Source organism: Puma concolor, chromosome A3 (genome assembly GCF_028749965.1).
Source record: "Puma concolor isolate L17-30 chromosome A3, mPumCon1.1.hap2, whole genome shotgun sequence".
Classification (NCBI taxonomy): domain Eukaryota; kingdom Metazoa; phylum Chordata; class Mammalia; order Carnivora; family Felidae; genus Puma; species Puma concolor.
The window spans coordinates 112,083,658-112,097,506 of NC_141669.1; the positions used below are offsets into that span (position 1 = coordinate 112,083,658).

The 13,849-nt window shown below is 56.0% G+C and overlaps 1 protein-coding gene across 1 annotated transcript in view; it reads right to left on the reverse strand.

The window, feature by feature from the left end:
- Positions 1-381: 381 nt before the first annotated feature.
- TGM3 (transglutaminase 3) overlaps positions 382-13,849 on the reverse strand; it is a 39,717-nt gene continuing 26,249 nt past the window's right edge. Inside the window, exons 8-13 of the mRNA XM_086701841.1 lie at positions 12,327-12,430; positions 10,940-11,185; positions 7,217-7,525; positions 4,658-4,815; positions 1,387-1,520; positions 382-1,012 (exon numbers count right to left, since the gene is read on the reverse strand). Of these exons, the coding sequence (XP_086557967.1) occupies positions 865-1,012; positions 1,387-1,520; positions 4,658-4,815; positions 7,217-7,525; positions 10,940-11,185; positions 12,327-12,430 (1,099 nt within the window). The 3' untranslated portion in view covers positions 382-864. The remainder of the gene's footprint in view (positions 1,013-1,386; positions 1,521-4,657; positions 4,816-7,216; positions 7,526-10,939; positions 11,186-12,326; positions 12,431-13,849) is intronic.

Here is a 13,849-nt window from a genome sequence, read left to right on the forward strand (position 1 = left end):
GCGGCTTTGAGGAGGGAAGAGCCCGGTGTGAGCAGAGGCTGGGCCTCTCCGGGAGTCTCCTCTGCAAAAGGGTTCCAGGGAGGACTTTGAGGTCCCTTCCCACTCGGCCCAGCAGCCACACAGAGAGCACGCAAAGCCTGCCTGGGACAAGGGGCTCCCTCTCCGGGCAACCTCGTCTATTTTTGGACATCCTATTAGAAAGTTTATTCACTGAACAGTGAATAAACAGTGATCTGTCCCACACAAGCCCACACTCCCTTTGGTCACGGGCATGTGGGGAACAAGATGTCCTTGGGTCATCCCTTCTCCAAAAGAACATGGCCGCCGCCCCCTTCCTCCTCCACCACCTTAAGCAAAGCAGCAGTCTAGTACAGCCCGTGCTGACTGTGTTCTTTTTAACTTTTATTTTGAGTGTAAAGATGTGAGTGCCACGACAGTGTGAGTGCGGGACAGTACCTCCCGCGGTGGCCCGAGGGAGGAGCAGGAATGTCCCAACTGCATAGGCTTGGGATCAGCAAACCCTCCGGACCGTCTCCTCCCCCACAGCCATTCAGAGAGTCGCTGGGTCAGATGCCACTCTGTCCTGCAGCATTGCTGGCCTTGAGGGCCGAGCAGGGCCGCGGGGCTCATGGGAACGTGCAAAAGTGAATGCGTCTCAGGGCGGGAGGTAGCCAGCCCAGCCCGGGAAAGGGGGGGGGGGGGGCGGGGGCGTGCGTGTGCCGGAGGCTGGGGGTCCCGTCCGGGCCGGCTCGGGGGACGTCGTGGATTTCCCAGGCTGGACATCATAGGCGGGAGGGCTCACTCCACAGGCGAGCGCCGCCTGCCCCGTGTTACCCAAGTTTGTATGGGGCCCCCTCGCGCCCTTCATTCAGCCACGTCGATGGACAGCATGGCCTTGATCGCAGGGAATTTGTTGCAGGAGAAGTCAGCGAGCAGCTGTTTGGTGCCACTCCGGGTGGGCAGGATCTCAAAACGCACCCGGGACCGCTCCTTGGGGCGCAGGGTCGGCACGCTGGTGGGGAAGTGTACCGTCAGGGTTGATGGCGAGGTTCGCGGACCTCGGGCTAGAGGGGCCCCCTGCAGCCTCAAGTCCTGGGCTGGTGGGGCTCCCTCTGGCTCCCTCCCTGAGTCATGCCCCACCCCCTGCTAGCTTGGGGCCCCTCAGCCGGGGAGGGAGGGAGCCCCATGATCTCCCACATACGGAAAGCCCTTGAGGACAGGCTCCAAGCGCTGGTGATCTGGACTTCCCGGGAGTTCAAGTCTGGTCAACCCCCACACCAGATGCAAACGTGCGTGCCCGCGTGCGGACTCTCCCAGGGGCTGCGGGGAGGCCGCCTCCGACCCCCTCCCACCGCCCCACACCGACCCCTCAGGCCCGGCACTCACTCAATCCTGAGGCTTCCCAGCAGCAGGCCGCTGCCCTCCACCATCAGCACGCAGTCCTTCACGGGCTCATCCAGCGGGTTGGAGAAGAGCATCTGGACGTTCACGGGCTGCTGCACCCGGGCCTGGTCCAGCACCTACGAGGAGAAGGGTTGCCGGAGTCAGGACATGGGCTGCTAGCCTCACCTGCCACTTGGTGAGAGCCCACGCAGGCTGGGTGGACAGCTCAGTGACGGGCAGACACCCCTGCAGGGGCTTCCCAGGAGACTGCTGCCAGGCCCCGTGCTCCCGACGGGACCCCAGGCTCAGAGGGAGAGGCGGCACATTGTAGTGACTGAGAGCACTTTGTCTTCTCTGCCCCTCTTCCTGGTCGTGCTGGGAAGGGCAGCCCTGCTTCCCAGGACGGCCCTGTTCCACGTGGGCTGCTCAGAGGGCGGGGGACTGTTTCATTCTGAGCTTAGAACTTTCCTGGGGCGCCTGGGTGACTCGGTCGGTTAAGCATCCCCCAGTCTTGGTTTCAGCTCCGGTCGCGATCTCACAGTTCGTGAGTTCAAGCCCCACGTCGGGTTCCGCGCTGACGGTATGGAGCCTGCTTGGGATTCTCTCTCCCGCTCTCTCTGCCTCTCCCGCACTTGTGCGTGAGTTCGAGCCCCGCGTGGGGCTCTGTGCTGAGCTCCAGCTCAGAGCCTGGAGGCTGCCTTGGATTCTGTGTCTCCCTGTCTCTCCGTGCCCCTCCCCCACTCACACTCTGTCTCTCTCTCGCTCTCAAAAAATAAATAAACATTAAAAAAATTAAAAAAAAAAAAAAGATAAAGAAAAGCAGTATTTTCTTTGAGGCTTCCACTCACCGGTCTTTTTCTTCCCTTCCAGCCTGGAAGCCCCCTCCCTGGGAGGCCCGAGCCTGCTCAGACCCCCACTCAGAGCCTCATGCTCCTCTCCCCAGGACATGACATTGGGCCCCTCAATTCAGGCCACTCTCTGATGACACCCCGGTCTATCGGTGTCCTTTGAAACTTCTGGAGCCAAAGTTTTCCCTGTGTGTCATGTGTGGTCTGGACGGGGCTCCCGCCCCGCACTGTCCTTGGCCAGAGAAGCCTCGGGTTCCCATCAGGAAAGCAACCTGGACTATTTGTTTGCTGTCGAAGAGAGAGCTGTGCTTCTGTCCCTCCCTGCCTTCCAAAGAAGGAGCCAGATGAGCTCATGGATATGTAAACACTGATGTAGTGTTCACCCTGATACTCGGTTTTCGTGTTATTTGTTCTTTTTGCATTATTGCTGCTTACCACCCTATCCCGTTGACCCAAGTCTGTATGTGCACCCAAAAGGGAGGCTAAGAGCCACCAGAAATCTGAATCTGACTATCAGTGGTTCACGGGCCAACGTGAGGGACATCACCCTTTGGGACAAAGTTCAGATTTCGTGGTCTGATTCCACAGTATAACGTCCTCAATGCTTGCTGCGAATCCGTGCTGGATTAGAGAATGTGACTTCATCCGAATTGTTACCTTTTCATACAGATTGCCCTCACGGGTTTAAAAATTCTCACCCTGCTCTGAGTGAGCTGTGCACGGATTCTTTCAAACCAAGGTAAGAGTGCGTGGTGCTCTGCAGGTTGATGTCAAGGCGAGATTGTTAGGAGCAAATTCGCACAGAGATGTCCGAAAGAAGAGAGATCAGATGCCCTTTTGAAAGATTAAGTAAGGGAGTTCTTGGTGGCACATTTCCAGCCTATTTGTATTCTGACCTCCTTTCTAAAGATATTATAGTCTCTTCAAAGACAAAGGCCACGCGATGTGGAAACCCAAAAGCGACAGTGTTGCACAACAGTGTTGAATAAAAGGGAAAAGATAAAGCTACAGGGGCGCCTGGGTGGCTCCGGTGGTTGAGTGTCTGACTTTGGCTCAGGTCATGATCTCACGGTTCTTAAGTTCGAGCCCCGCGTTGGGCTCTGTGCTGAGCCTGGAGCCTGCTTCCGATTCTGTTTCTCTCTCTTTCTCTCTCTGCCTCTCCCCTGCTCATGCTCTGCCTCTCTGTCTCTCAAAAATAAATGAGCTTTAAAAATGAAAAAAATAAATAAACATTAAAAAATTTAAAAAAAAGATAAAGCTATAAGAATATTTGACGATACCGGATAAAGGAGTATAATGGGGGAAAAATTACCTTCACTTAAACACTGATCATTTTAACACAGAATGTTTTCATAACTGAACCAGCTGCTACCCAGCGTCCCCTCCCAGCTTCGGCTGTCCATCACGTCCACGGAGAGGATGCGCGGTTCTTGGAAATGCCTTGGGAAGCGGGAGAGGCTTTGGCACACAGGGGACAAGCACCGGCTGACGACGAGGACGCGTGGGTGGGGAAGAAGTCAAGCCAGAAGCCAAGTGCCCTGCTCTGCTCATGATTATTTTACAAAATCTGATTAGCTTCTAAGATGTGGCAGCAGGGGAGCCAGTGATGGGCCCAGAGCAGGGGCAGCGCCTCCCCGGGTGGAGTTTACAGACGGGTAGGAGAACAGAGCCAAGATCAAAGTGCACAAATACAGGTATAACTCCAACTAGAACAGATGCCATAAAGTAAGAGCACAGAAGGCTCTCGGGGACGTATAACTGGAGACCGAGCCTTATTTGGCGGGGCAGGGAGGGGGCGCGTCAGGAAACGCTTGTCTGGGGAAATGGCCCCTGCAAGGGAGGTATTTTATTATAGAGATGACATAGAACAATGGAGCCACAGAGATCAAGGGACTTAACTCGGGGTGGCTGCTGGTAAATGGTGGGGCCTGGATACAAGGTCAGGCCCAAGGGCTGAACGGCTGCCCCTCTCTGCTTTCCCCTAAACTCCCTGGCCAGGACACGGGCTGCCCTTCTGAGGTGGGGGACCACTGCCCACTCTGAAGCACGGTCTAGACGATGCTCTGCAAACGTGGCCAGCGGCTAGACTGTGGGCTAGACCCACCCCTTGTGAGTCTCTGTGATTCTGGAGCCTGGCCCCGCCCGGAACACGGCAGGTGCTCGGAGCTGAGGAACCCCTCCAGCGGCTTCTCAGCTGATGCCCCCAGTGCATCTGGAACCTGATCCGAAGAAGCCCAGGGGCAAATGTGCTTGTTTATTACCAGAAACAAGGATTCCGGTCTGAGCGGGAGCTCTGGGCCATCCACTTGGCAGAGGCTGGACCTAGGTCCCTGACCCTCTCAGCGGGGAAGGAGCTGCTTTGCGTTTTGGGGGTATTGGTAGGGCTGGGCTGGCTGGGGAGGCGCCCATTCACCGCCCCCCCTTACCTCCAGGGTCAGGCTGGGGTTGTCCAGGATGATGTCCCTTTCTACCACCACCTCTGCCTCGTCGGAGACCTGGCACACGGCGGTGGTCCGGATCATGTTGTCTGCCTTCAGGTACTTCTCGTACTGAGCGTATGTGATCTTCACGGGATGCTGTATTTCTGGAAGGAGAAGCCGGGGAGGGCAGAGTGAGAGAGAGTGGGGTGGACTTCTGGAACCTTCAGAGCTGATGATACCAAGCCAAGGCTGCGGGAGCCGGCCGGGAATGTCTGCAGCCCGGGGCTTGACTGAGCCCTCCCTGCTGGGCCGGGTGGGAAACAGGCCCCTGTTCTGTGCAGACTCTAGAGCCGAGGCTGGGGAGGGACCAGGACTCCGGCTGGCTGGGCAGCTTCCCAGGAGGATGGGTTGGATGGGCTGGAGACACTTCCCTTCCTGGAACATGTCAGAGGGCAGGGAAGAATACAAATGATAGCCGATTGCCTAACGATGACGACAATGGCGATGACAACAAAATCTTAACTAGGAAGGGAAGCCAGGGATCGGCTGAAGAAATCGAATAGCCTGGGATTCTATTGCGACAGGCCCCCGAGCCACCTCGCCACCGCTGGTCTCTCCTGCTTCCGAGTCCCCCCCACACACCAGGTGGACGCGGCTTCGGAAGCGCTCCCCCCACCCACCCCCTCCAAAATCATGTTCCTCCTCTCCCATGCCACTTCAAAAAGCTCCTTGCTGGCTCAGAAACGAACAGATGATCATAAGGGGGAAAGAATAGGAAAAATGAGGTAAAAACAGAGAGGAAGGCAAACCATAAGAGACTCTCAAACACAGAGAACAAAGTGAGGTTGATGGGGAGGGGTGGGGGAAACGGGGGATGGGCATTGAGGAGGGCACTTGTTGGGATGGGCACTGGGTGTTGTATGGAAGTGATGAATCATGGGAATCCACTCCCAAAGCCAAGGGCACCCTGCATACACTGCATGTTAGCTAACTTGACGATAAATCAAACAGAAAAGAAAAGAAATAACGTTCCGATGCGTCAGTGTGGCCCTGCATCACCGAGCCCAACTCACCTCCCCCTTGAAAGAGCCCTCAGTGATTCTCATTGTTCCTTTGACCACACAGACACATGGTGGCCAAACCACAAGGTTCCTTCGGGTAGAAATGCCTCCCCCAGCTTCTGTCCATTCACCTGGCTTTTCCCAAGTCTCAGGGCCCCTCTCCCTCCTCTGTGGTCCAGGCCATGCCCGCCTCTCTCCCAGGGGTCACGCTGGGTGGCCCGGGGTGCCCCGGCACCCCTATGCCCTTTGAGAGGGAAGCTGCCTCGGCTGTTCGCACTGGAGGAATGTACGAGGCCTGCCTCGACTGTACAGATGGGTGTGCAGAGTGAGTTGTTGTTGTTTCAGCCCTTTCTCTCACGTGAATTCTTTCTGGTCCACAAAAATAGCTCTCCCCTAGAGCTTTGAAGGGAGACAGCAGCCCGGCGGTTGCTTCTGGAGGGGGGAAGATTTCTGCTGAAATTCTGCCAGAAAACAGGTTGTTAGGGCTGCAGCCTCCTGACAGGTGTAACACATCTCAGTGTCCCTACAGACAGAGCTCTTCTTTCAAGACGGGCTGTATAATTAATCAGTTTTTATTATGGGAAGCAAATAGCCACCCCACCCTTGTTAATCTGCTTTGTAAGTCCCAACTTTTCATAACAGCTTGGCGGATTTTGCCAACGTGGGCACGCCTGCGTTCTAATCCTCTCAGAGCGCCGGGCCTTTTTCTGCTCCGCCTCGCTCCTTTCCCATCTGTGCTACCCAGGAACCGGGGAGTTTCTGCTCCTCCCAGATTCTCTGGCCTCCAAGAACACCCATCACTGCCGAGGGAAATCAGGGAAATCGGGAAGCTTCCCCCGTGGCTGCGGTGTGGGAAGGAACCTTGGACAAGGGTTTAAGACCCTGCTCTGTATTGCGACCCGTCCGGGGGCAAATCTGAAAAGTGATTCGTTGTGGGGTGGGGGTGGGGAGCGCTGGGGTGGGGGTGGGGGTGAGGCGTGTGGGAGGGGTAGGCAGACATATAATCTAGAAAATGGGGGGAGGGCCTGGATTTAGCATGAGGACGCCCAGGGCTGAGACCCCCGTACGGCCGCTAGCTGTGACGCGTAAGCTCTTAAAGCAAGGTCACAATGTCTCCAAGCCTCAGTTTCTGCCTCTGGGAAAGGGGATACTGAAATCTGCCCGTTTCAGAAGATCAAATGAGAGAAGATGTGAAGAAGCTCTCTCTGCACGCTGAGCGAAGTGCGTGTACCTGCAAGGGACGTCGCGGTGTGGCTATTAACTGCCAAAGCCTCCTTCCTTCCCCCCCCCCCCCGGGGTGTAGAAGGATTTGGGTTGGCACCGCCCTGACCTGCACTGTTCTCACTCTGACAGCTTTCAAAACTTCAAAACCCAAGGCTTAACCACAGCGACCATGGGCTGCTGCTCTCTTAGCTGAATCCGTTCCAGCAGGAACCCTCCAACCCCAAAAGAACACGAGCCGCCTTGGATGCATGGCGTCCCCACAAACCACAGGGCGAGTTACCTTCTTCGGGATCCAGGGATATTGTGACAGAGTCCTTCCACACTTCGTGTACCAGTGTGCCGTTGTAGACGATGGTCCAGGCCGTCATGTTCACGGTCACCGTCTTCATGTCGCTCGTCAGGTTTTTGAGTATCAGGGCCATGTTCACTTCTTTGCCCACCTCCAGGATGCCAGTGACCTTGAACTTCCCAGAGATGCTGGGCTCCCTCCCCTCTCTTTCCAAGTGTCTCGCAGACGTGGCACCAAAAGCCATGCGGGGTTTAAGTTTCCCCAAAGCCTTCTCAAACACTTGTCTCTCCTCGCTGGAACCTGTGTGGTTGGAAAAGAGGGAAACATCTCAGGGAGGGGGTGGAGCCTGGACAAAGGACAGCGCTCTACCTGGAAAGGCAGCCTGGGACTAATTGGCTTTGCCCACTGAGCCACGATTCTCATCGAAGCAAGTGGCCACGCTCTCGGGGCCTCCATTTCATCCTCCTTAACGCGAGGCTCACAGACCCACCAGTCTGTGGCGCTTTCCCTTTCAGTGGGGAAAGCTTTAGCAACACCTGCACCAAGTTACCATCTGGCTTGATATTTTGCTCAGCTTAATCAGTGTAGATTTCGTGCCCCTTTTCTTTGTTTTATTTATTTATGTTTGGATAAAAGGTCCCTGGCGAGAACAAGCAGGTACTTTAAAAATAAGTGACGGGGACACTCGTGTGGCTCAGTTGGTTAAGCGTGCGACTCTTGATTTTGGCTCAGGTCATGATCTCAAGGCTCGTGAGTTCGAGCCACACACCAGGCTCTGCAAGGACAGCAACAGAGCCTGCTTGGGATCCTCTCTCTCTGCCCCTTCCCCTCTCACACTCGCTCTCGCACTCTCTCACTCAAAATGAAGAAAGGAGCTTTTAAAACAGAAAAAGTAAGAAAAACGGAGTCAAAAAAGGTTAGAGTGAGTTCATAAGCAAAAAGAGGGGAAAAAAGGTTATGATTTAGAATTGGCTTCATTAAAAAAAAAAAAAAATTTTTTTTTTTTTCCAAACCACTTCACCGTGTTATTCTGCTTTGTTTCTGGAGGTACTTTGGGGTCAAAGAATGGCACTTCTGTCCATGTCAAAAAAGAACTTCCCGTGGTTGGTTTGGTTCCGTGTTATGACTAGTTTAAATTGTCGAGAGAGTCCAGGTTTTAAAAACCCAAGGATGGATTTTCTGACTCCGACTCAGATTGTGAACACGGCTAAATGGGACGGTAGAGATGTCCCCTGGAGAATGGCCATGGTGACCCTCAAGGTCGTGGCTCTTGGGCATTAAGGTGAGTAGCCACCTCCACGCCTCTGGGCCAATGGTGGCCACACAGTTCACATAAGGCTCCCTGCCTTGACCTGAAGATAGACCCAAGATCAAGGAGAAGGTGCACTGACCCTCCAGGAATGTGGACAGACATACACAAGGAAGGATTCCCATGTTTGTATCTGCAGACCATACGTAATGGCCCCCGTCTTCCCCAACCAACTTGTGACATTTTTAAGACACCAGATGACTTATCGTAAGCACTTTACAACTTAGCGAGGCCTTTCCCGTAAGTTACACGTAACAACTGGCTGAGACCTCAGAGGCCAACCCATCCAAGGCCACCGTGTTAAAAGGAAGGCCTTAAGAGAAGACGCGACCGATCCAAGCAACTGGTCTAATCATGGGGTTAGAAGCAGAGAAGAAGGCCAGTCCCCACGTGTCTATACCCGTAGTCCAAGGTTCCCCCCGAACATCCTACTGAAAAGGAGACAGGCAGCCAGATTACCCAAGCTGAAAGCTCCTGGTGGGCTGGGTTCTTTCTGGTGCCTTCCCATCTTCCTGCAGAGTTGTAAGTCCACACCCAGGGCTGGTGTCTGTGCAGGGAGCTGAGCCTTCTGTCCCCAGGACCTCAAAGCAGGCGTGTTTGCACAACGAGGCGCAGAGCCCAGATACCTATATAGGTCACCTGCTGAGCTTACTCAAGACTCAGCTTCCTGCTACTGTCTTCTCCCTTGGTGTTGACGTTGCGCAAATGCTTAGCAACCCATTTTATGAGCTTTTCCTCCCCGGGGGCCCTCGGAGACGGGCCGGCCGGCATCATTAGGTAAGGAGAACCGGGGACAACAGTCATCAGCTCTGCTGTCACGCAGAGGCTGGGGCACTGTCCTGCATGGACTCACCCCAACCTGGCCACGGCCCAGCTCTTCTCCATTGGTGAGGAGGTTTGGCTGGGACAGGGAGAGCCCCTCAGTAAGCAGAATCAAGGTGTGACAGCAAGGTAAGGAAATCCACAGGACATATGTCCAAGGGAGCAGTACCCTTCAAAAGGCACCTTGGGAGGTCATCATTTCAGCAAAATGACAGAAGTCCAAGTTGATAAAAATCACCACTATTTAATACATCCTCACTGTGCCAGGCACTGCTCTTGGCCCTTCCTGTGCACAAGCTCATTTACTCATTTATTTATTTTTTAACGTTTATTTATTATTGGGAGACAGAGAGAGCATGAGCAGGGGAGGGGCAGAGAGAGGAGGAGACACAGAATCCGAAGCAGGCTCCAGGCTCCGAGCCGTCAGCCCAGAGCCCGACGCGGGGCTCGGACTCACAAACCGCGAGATCGTGACCTGAACCGAAGTGGGACGCTCAACCGACGGAGCCACCCAGGCGCCCCTGCACAAGCTCATTTAAATCCTACTGAAGACAGGCATTGCTGTTCTCATGTTACCGGGGAGGGAGCCGGGGATCAGAGACCCTAAGACTCCTGCGTGAGGTCTCCTGGTTATAGATGTATGACGGGAACCGACCTCCTGCCCCCCGGCCCCTACCCTTGTTTCTACGTCATGACAGTGTTGAAAATTCTTCGGCATCTCCCTTCCCCCTGGCCTGTGAGCTCAGAGAGGGCAGGGCCCCCGGTCCGCTGTGTCGCTCATTGCCTCCCCGGAGCCGATCACGCAGCGGCCACCAGCTGGGTCTCAGTCCATGTTTATTGACTGAGAGAAGGGCTGTCTGGCCCCAGCCCTGGGGATGGCCTGCAGAGGCAGCTTGGGGACCAAACTGAGGCTATCGATCTCATTACCCTAGGCCTATGCTTCCAAATGCCCATAAATACCACTACCCGGGCAGGTTCCCTGCCCTCCGCCACCAGACTTGGAGTCAGACCCCGTCTCCCGTGCTCAGCTTTCCTCTTTTGTCAGCTGCAGCCGACACCAACAGCCAGCATTTGTGAGGGTTTTGGGCTTCACTCCAGGGCGTGCTCTGGGTCCCTTTAGGGGAGCACCGAGGCAGGGACCCACATCTTCGGGGGCTTTGCCCATTTCGGAGTCCGGATAGTGTTTCCTGCCTGTGTTTCTTGGAGGCTAGCAATTTCTCCTAAAGCCCCCAGGGCAGCCTCCCACGGGAGTCGTGTTTCTCCCCGTGATGTCCCATCGCAGGGCTGTCACCCCAGTTGTGGGAAAGGGACGTGGCCGGAGAGGAGCCGCACTGCCAGCTGCCAGGCCCCGCGGCAACATTCCCCGGGCGCCGCGTCTGCCTGTGATGGTTCCGTCCCCACTGGAAACAGTCGGAGGAACTGGGCGTTAGGCGCCAGGGAGCAGTCCTCCCATTCAGGCCGAACGGGCTGAGAGCACAGGAGGAGGAGGAGGAGGAATTCTCTCCCTCCTCCGCCCTCAAAGCCGTCTTCCCACCGCCCAGCCCTGGGCGGCGCAGCCCCCAGGGGCTGTGCCCCCTTCCTACCTTCTGGATACTTGTACTTCTCTGTGATGTCCATGCGAGAGTTGCTGCCCACGGCCTTGGTGCTGATGTACCTGCCGATGCTGCGGGCGTCTGTGGAATTCTGCTTCTGGGTGTTGTTGCGGGCGTCGTGGATCCAGGTGATGCGGTCGGCGTTCACCTCCGCGAAGACGAAGGGCATGTCGAAGTCCAGGTTCACGTCACCCTCTCGCACGGCGGTCACCGAAGCGGGGCCGCACTGGAACACCCCTGGTGGCCCAGGTGTAGAGATTGGATGCGTGCCAAAGCCAGGCCAGGCGGGCGAGAGCCCACCCCGGGGAGGCCGCCCACGGCGACGCAGCTTCTCTGCCTCTACCCCCTGAGACTCCTTCGGCCCCGGCTGCCTGCCCCACTCCCTTGGCCCTCGGCACGGGCCCTCCCGGGGGTGCTGTTATCTGCTGCGGCGACACCCCGCTCAGACGGCACTTCTCCGGAAGACTGGCCAGTCCTGCAACCCGCTGGCCGCCCCGGGGGCTGTCTCCTAAAGAGGAAAATCTTGCCGTCTTGTGCCCTTTTCTACCTTCCCAAATCCTCACCCCCATTCCCAGAAGAATACCCTAAACCCAGCCCGCAGGGGTGTTGCTCCTCTGAGCTTCCAAGCCCTGCCTGTCCCCTCGCGCCTCCGGCACTTGGCCGAGGTGGATCAGATAGGTAGAGACAGGTGTAGATGTGGATACACAGGATACAGTTTCATGTGACACTCAACATGAACGTAGCCTGTGACACACGGCCCGCGGGTCACAAGCGGGAAGACGAAAACTTCCTGGAGAGTCTGGGGCCCAAGCCGCAAAGGGAGAGGCCGGAAGTGGGAGCCGAAGCCCTGGGCACCGGGACAGGGAGGGGGCCAGCCTGCATGAGGAGAGCTTGGCTTGGCAGAGGGGCACCGTGGAGGGGACAGAGGCGCTGGGGGCCCTGATTACGGAGGTCTCCAGCTGAGCGGGGGACTCTGGGCGAAATCCCTGGGCAACAGGGGACCGGAAGGTTTCTGTGCTGGGAGGGACAGGCTCCTCGAGGTAGTGTGGGGAAATCCCTGTTGGCAGAGCGTGGCGTCTTCCCCTTGTCGCCTGGCACGTGCCAGGGCCTCCACAGCAGTGACAACAGTCGCGTGGGCGCAGGGAAGCCACTCGTCCAAGTAGCAGCCTGAGCCAAGGAAAATTAGGATGGGAAATCCATGCTGAAAATATTTTGTCTTCGTTCCATCGAGCCTTCCTGACATCGAGCCTTCCTTTCCTTCCATCGAGCCCTCGGGTGGCTTTCCTGAGCCGCGTCCACTGCTGCGCAGAATTGAGAGGCCGGGACATAGGGCGAAACCCAGAGGAGGGGGCGGTAAGCAGGGCTGCTGGAGGGTTACCTTGGCTCCTCTCCTGGGGGGTGGCGTCCAGGACCTGCCATCCACTGTACGAGGGGCCCAGGTCAGTCCGCACAAACCAGCCTTCGTTCCAGACGTGGAAATTCCTGCGGACAGAACCACAGATTGCAGAGCTGGCCAAAGGCCACGCAGCAGGAGGCGGCAAAATACCACGCCTCTGCCTGACAGTGCGGCGCCCCTTAGTCACCGAGCGAGTTTCCCCTGCGCCAGCTACTGTGCTAAACCTCGCCGAGCGCCTAAGTCCTCACAGCGCTAGGAAACAGCGCCTTAATGCCGATCTCATAAGAAGGAGAAACTGAGGCTCGGGGAAGTTAAGCAGCTTCCAACGGTACGGTCAGAGTTTGGATCCAGGCACCCCTAACCCCCAAACCTGGGTCCTCGACCACGATGCCCTACTGCTTTTCTGAGGAGCAGAATGGCCCCAGGTGGGAGCAAGCATCCAAGCAGGGAAACCCACACAGCTTTTTTCCTGCGCGTCCTGCTGGGAAACACGTCTGTATCTCACGCCAGCTGAAAATAAATGGGGCTGCAGCAAGAGTGACAGGTCTGGCTAAGAGCCACGTGCTTCTGGGCTGAGGTCTGGCTGAAGAATGACACACGCCAGCGCAAAGATGTTCTTCGTCAACCGCGTCACCTCGTCTCCCAATCTGCGGGGCTCAGTCGCGTCTCCAGGGATAGCCAATTAGCCGATGTCTCCGTCATCCCACCTGGTGGTTCTGCCCTCTCCTGTCCTCTCTACGCCCACTGCAACTACATTAGCCTTGGCTTTGGCAGCTTTGATCCAACTAGAAGAAACTGTACATCGGACACGAATCCAACTTCCACTCGACTTGGAAACACAGCGTTTTATACTCGTGAGGTGGAGAGTTTGAAGCCGAGTGTCCACTCAGAAACCATAAAGGAAAAAGATCGATACATTTGACTAAGCAAAGATATTAAACTTGCATATACCAGCCAAGCAAGCAAAGTGTAGTTCCATTTCCCGTGTGGAAGAGGAAGCTCCTCGTACGTGGTCCCTTCCGCAGGTAACAATAAACTCGGAAAAGGAAAGCAAAACAAAACAAGCCCCCCCGCCCCCAACAAAAAGAAAATAAAAACCAAAAAAACTAGACAACTACCTGAGCGTGAACAAAACAGAAGGATTTTGGAAAGGAGTCTGAACTTGGAGGAAGGAGCCAGCATGGGGCAAATTGCACTTTGGGTGACTTTGCCCTGAGTCAGACCACATCTGGGGCGAGGTGCGGGGCAGTAAAAACTTCAACGGGTAGCCCACATGGTTCTGACCCGAGGAGCCAAGAAGCAGCCTGGGTCAACCAGGGCCACTACACAGTGAGGGGGAAGCCCTGGAGGGAAGGAGTCAGAGAAAGAAAATCCCAGATATGTATATAAACTCTGCCCAAGCCTCTGGGCGACTCTGACCCATGCATGTATACAGCAGACAGCAAGCAGTCGGCTAAAGATAAAAGACGTGAGCTGAGATTCGAGTTGTTTCCTGCCATAGGGTG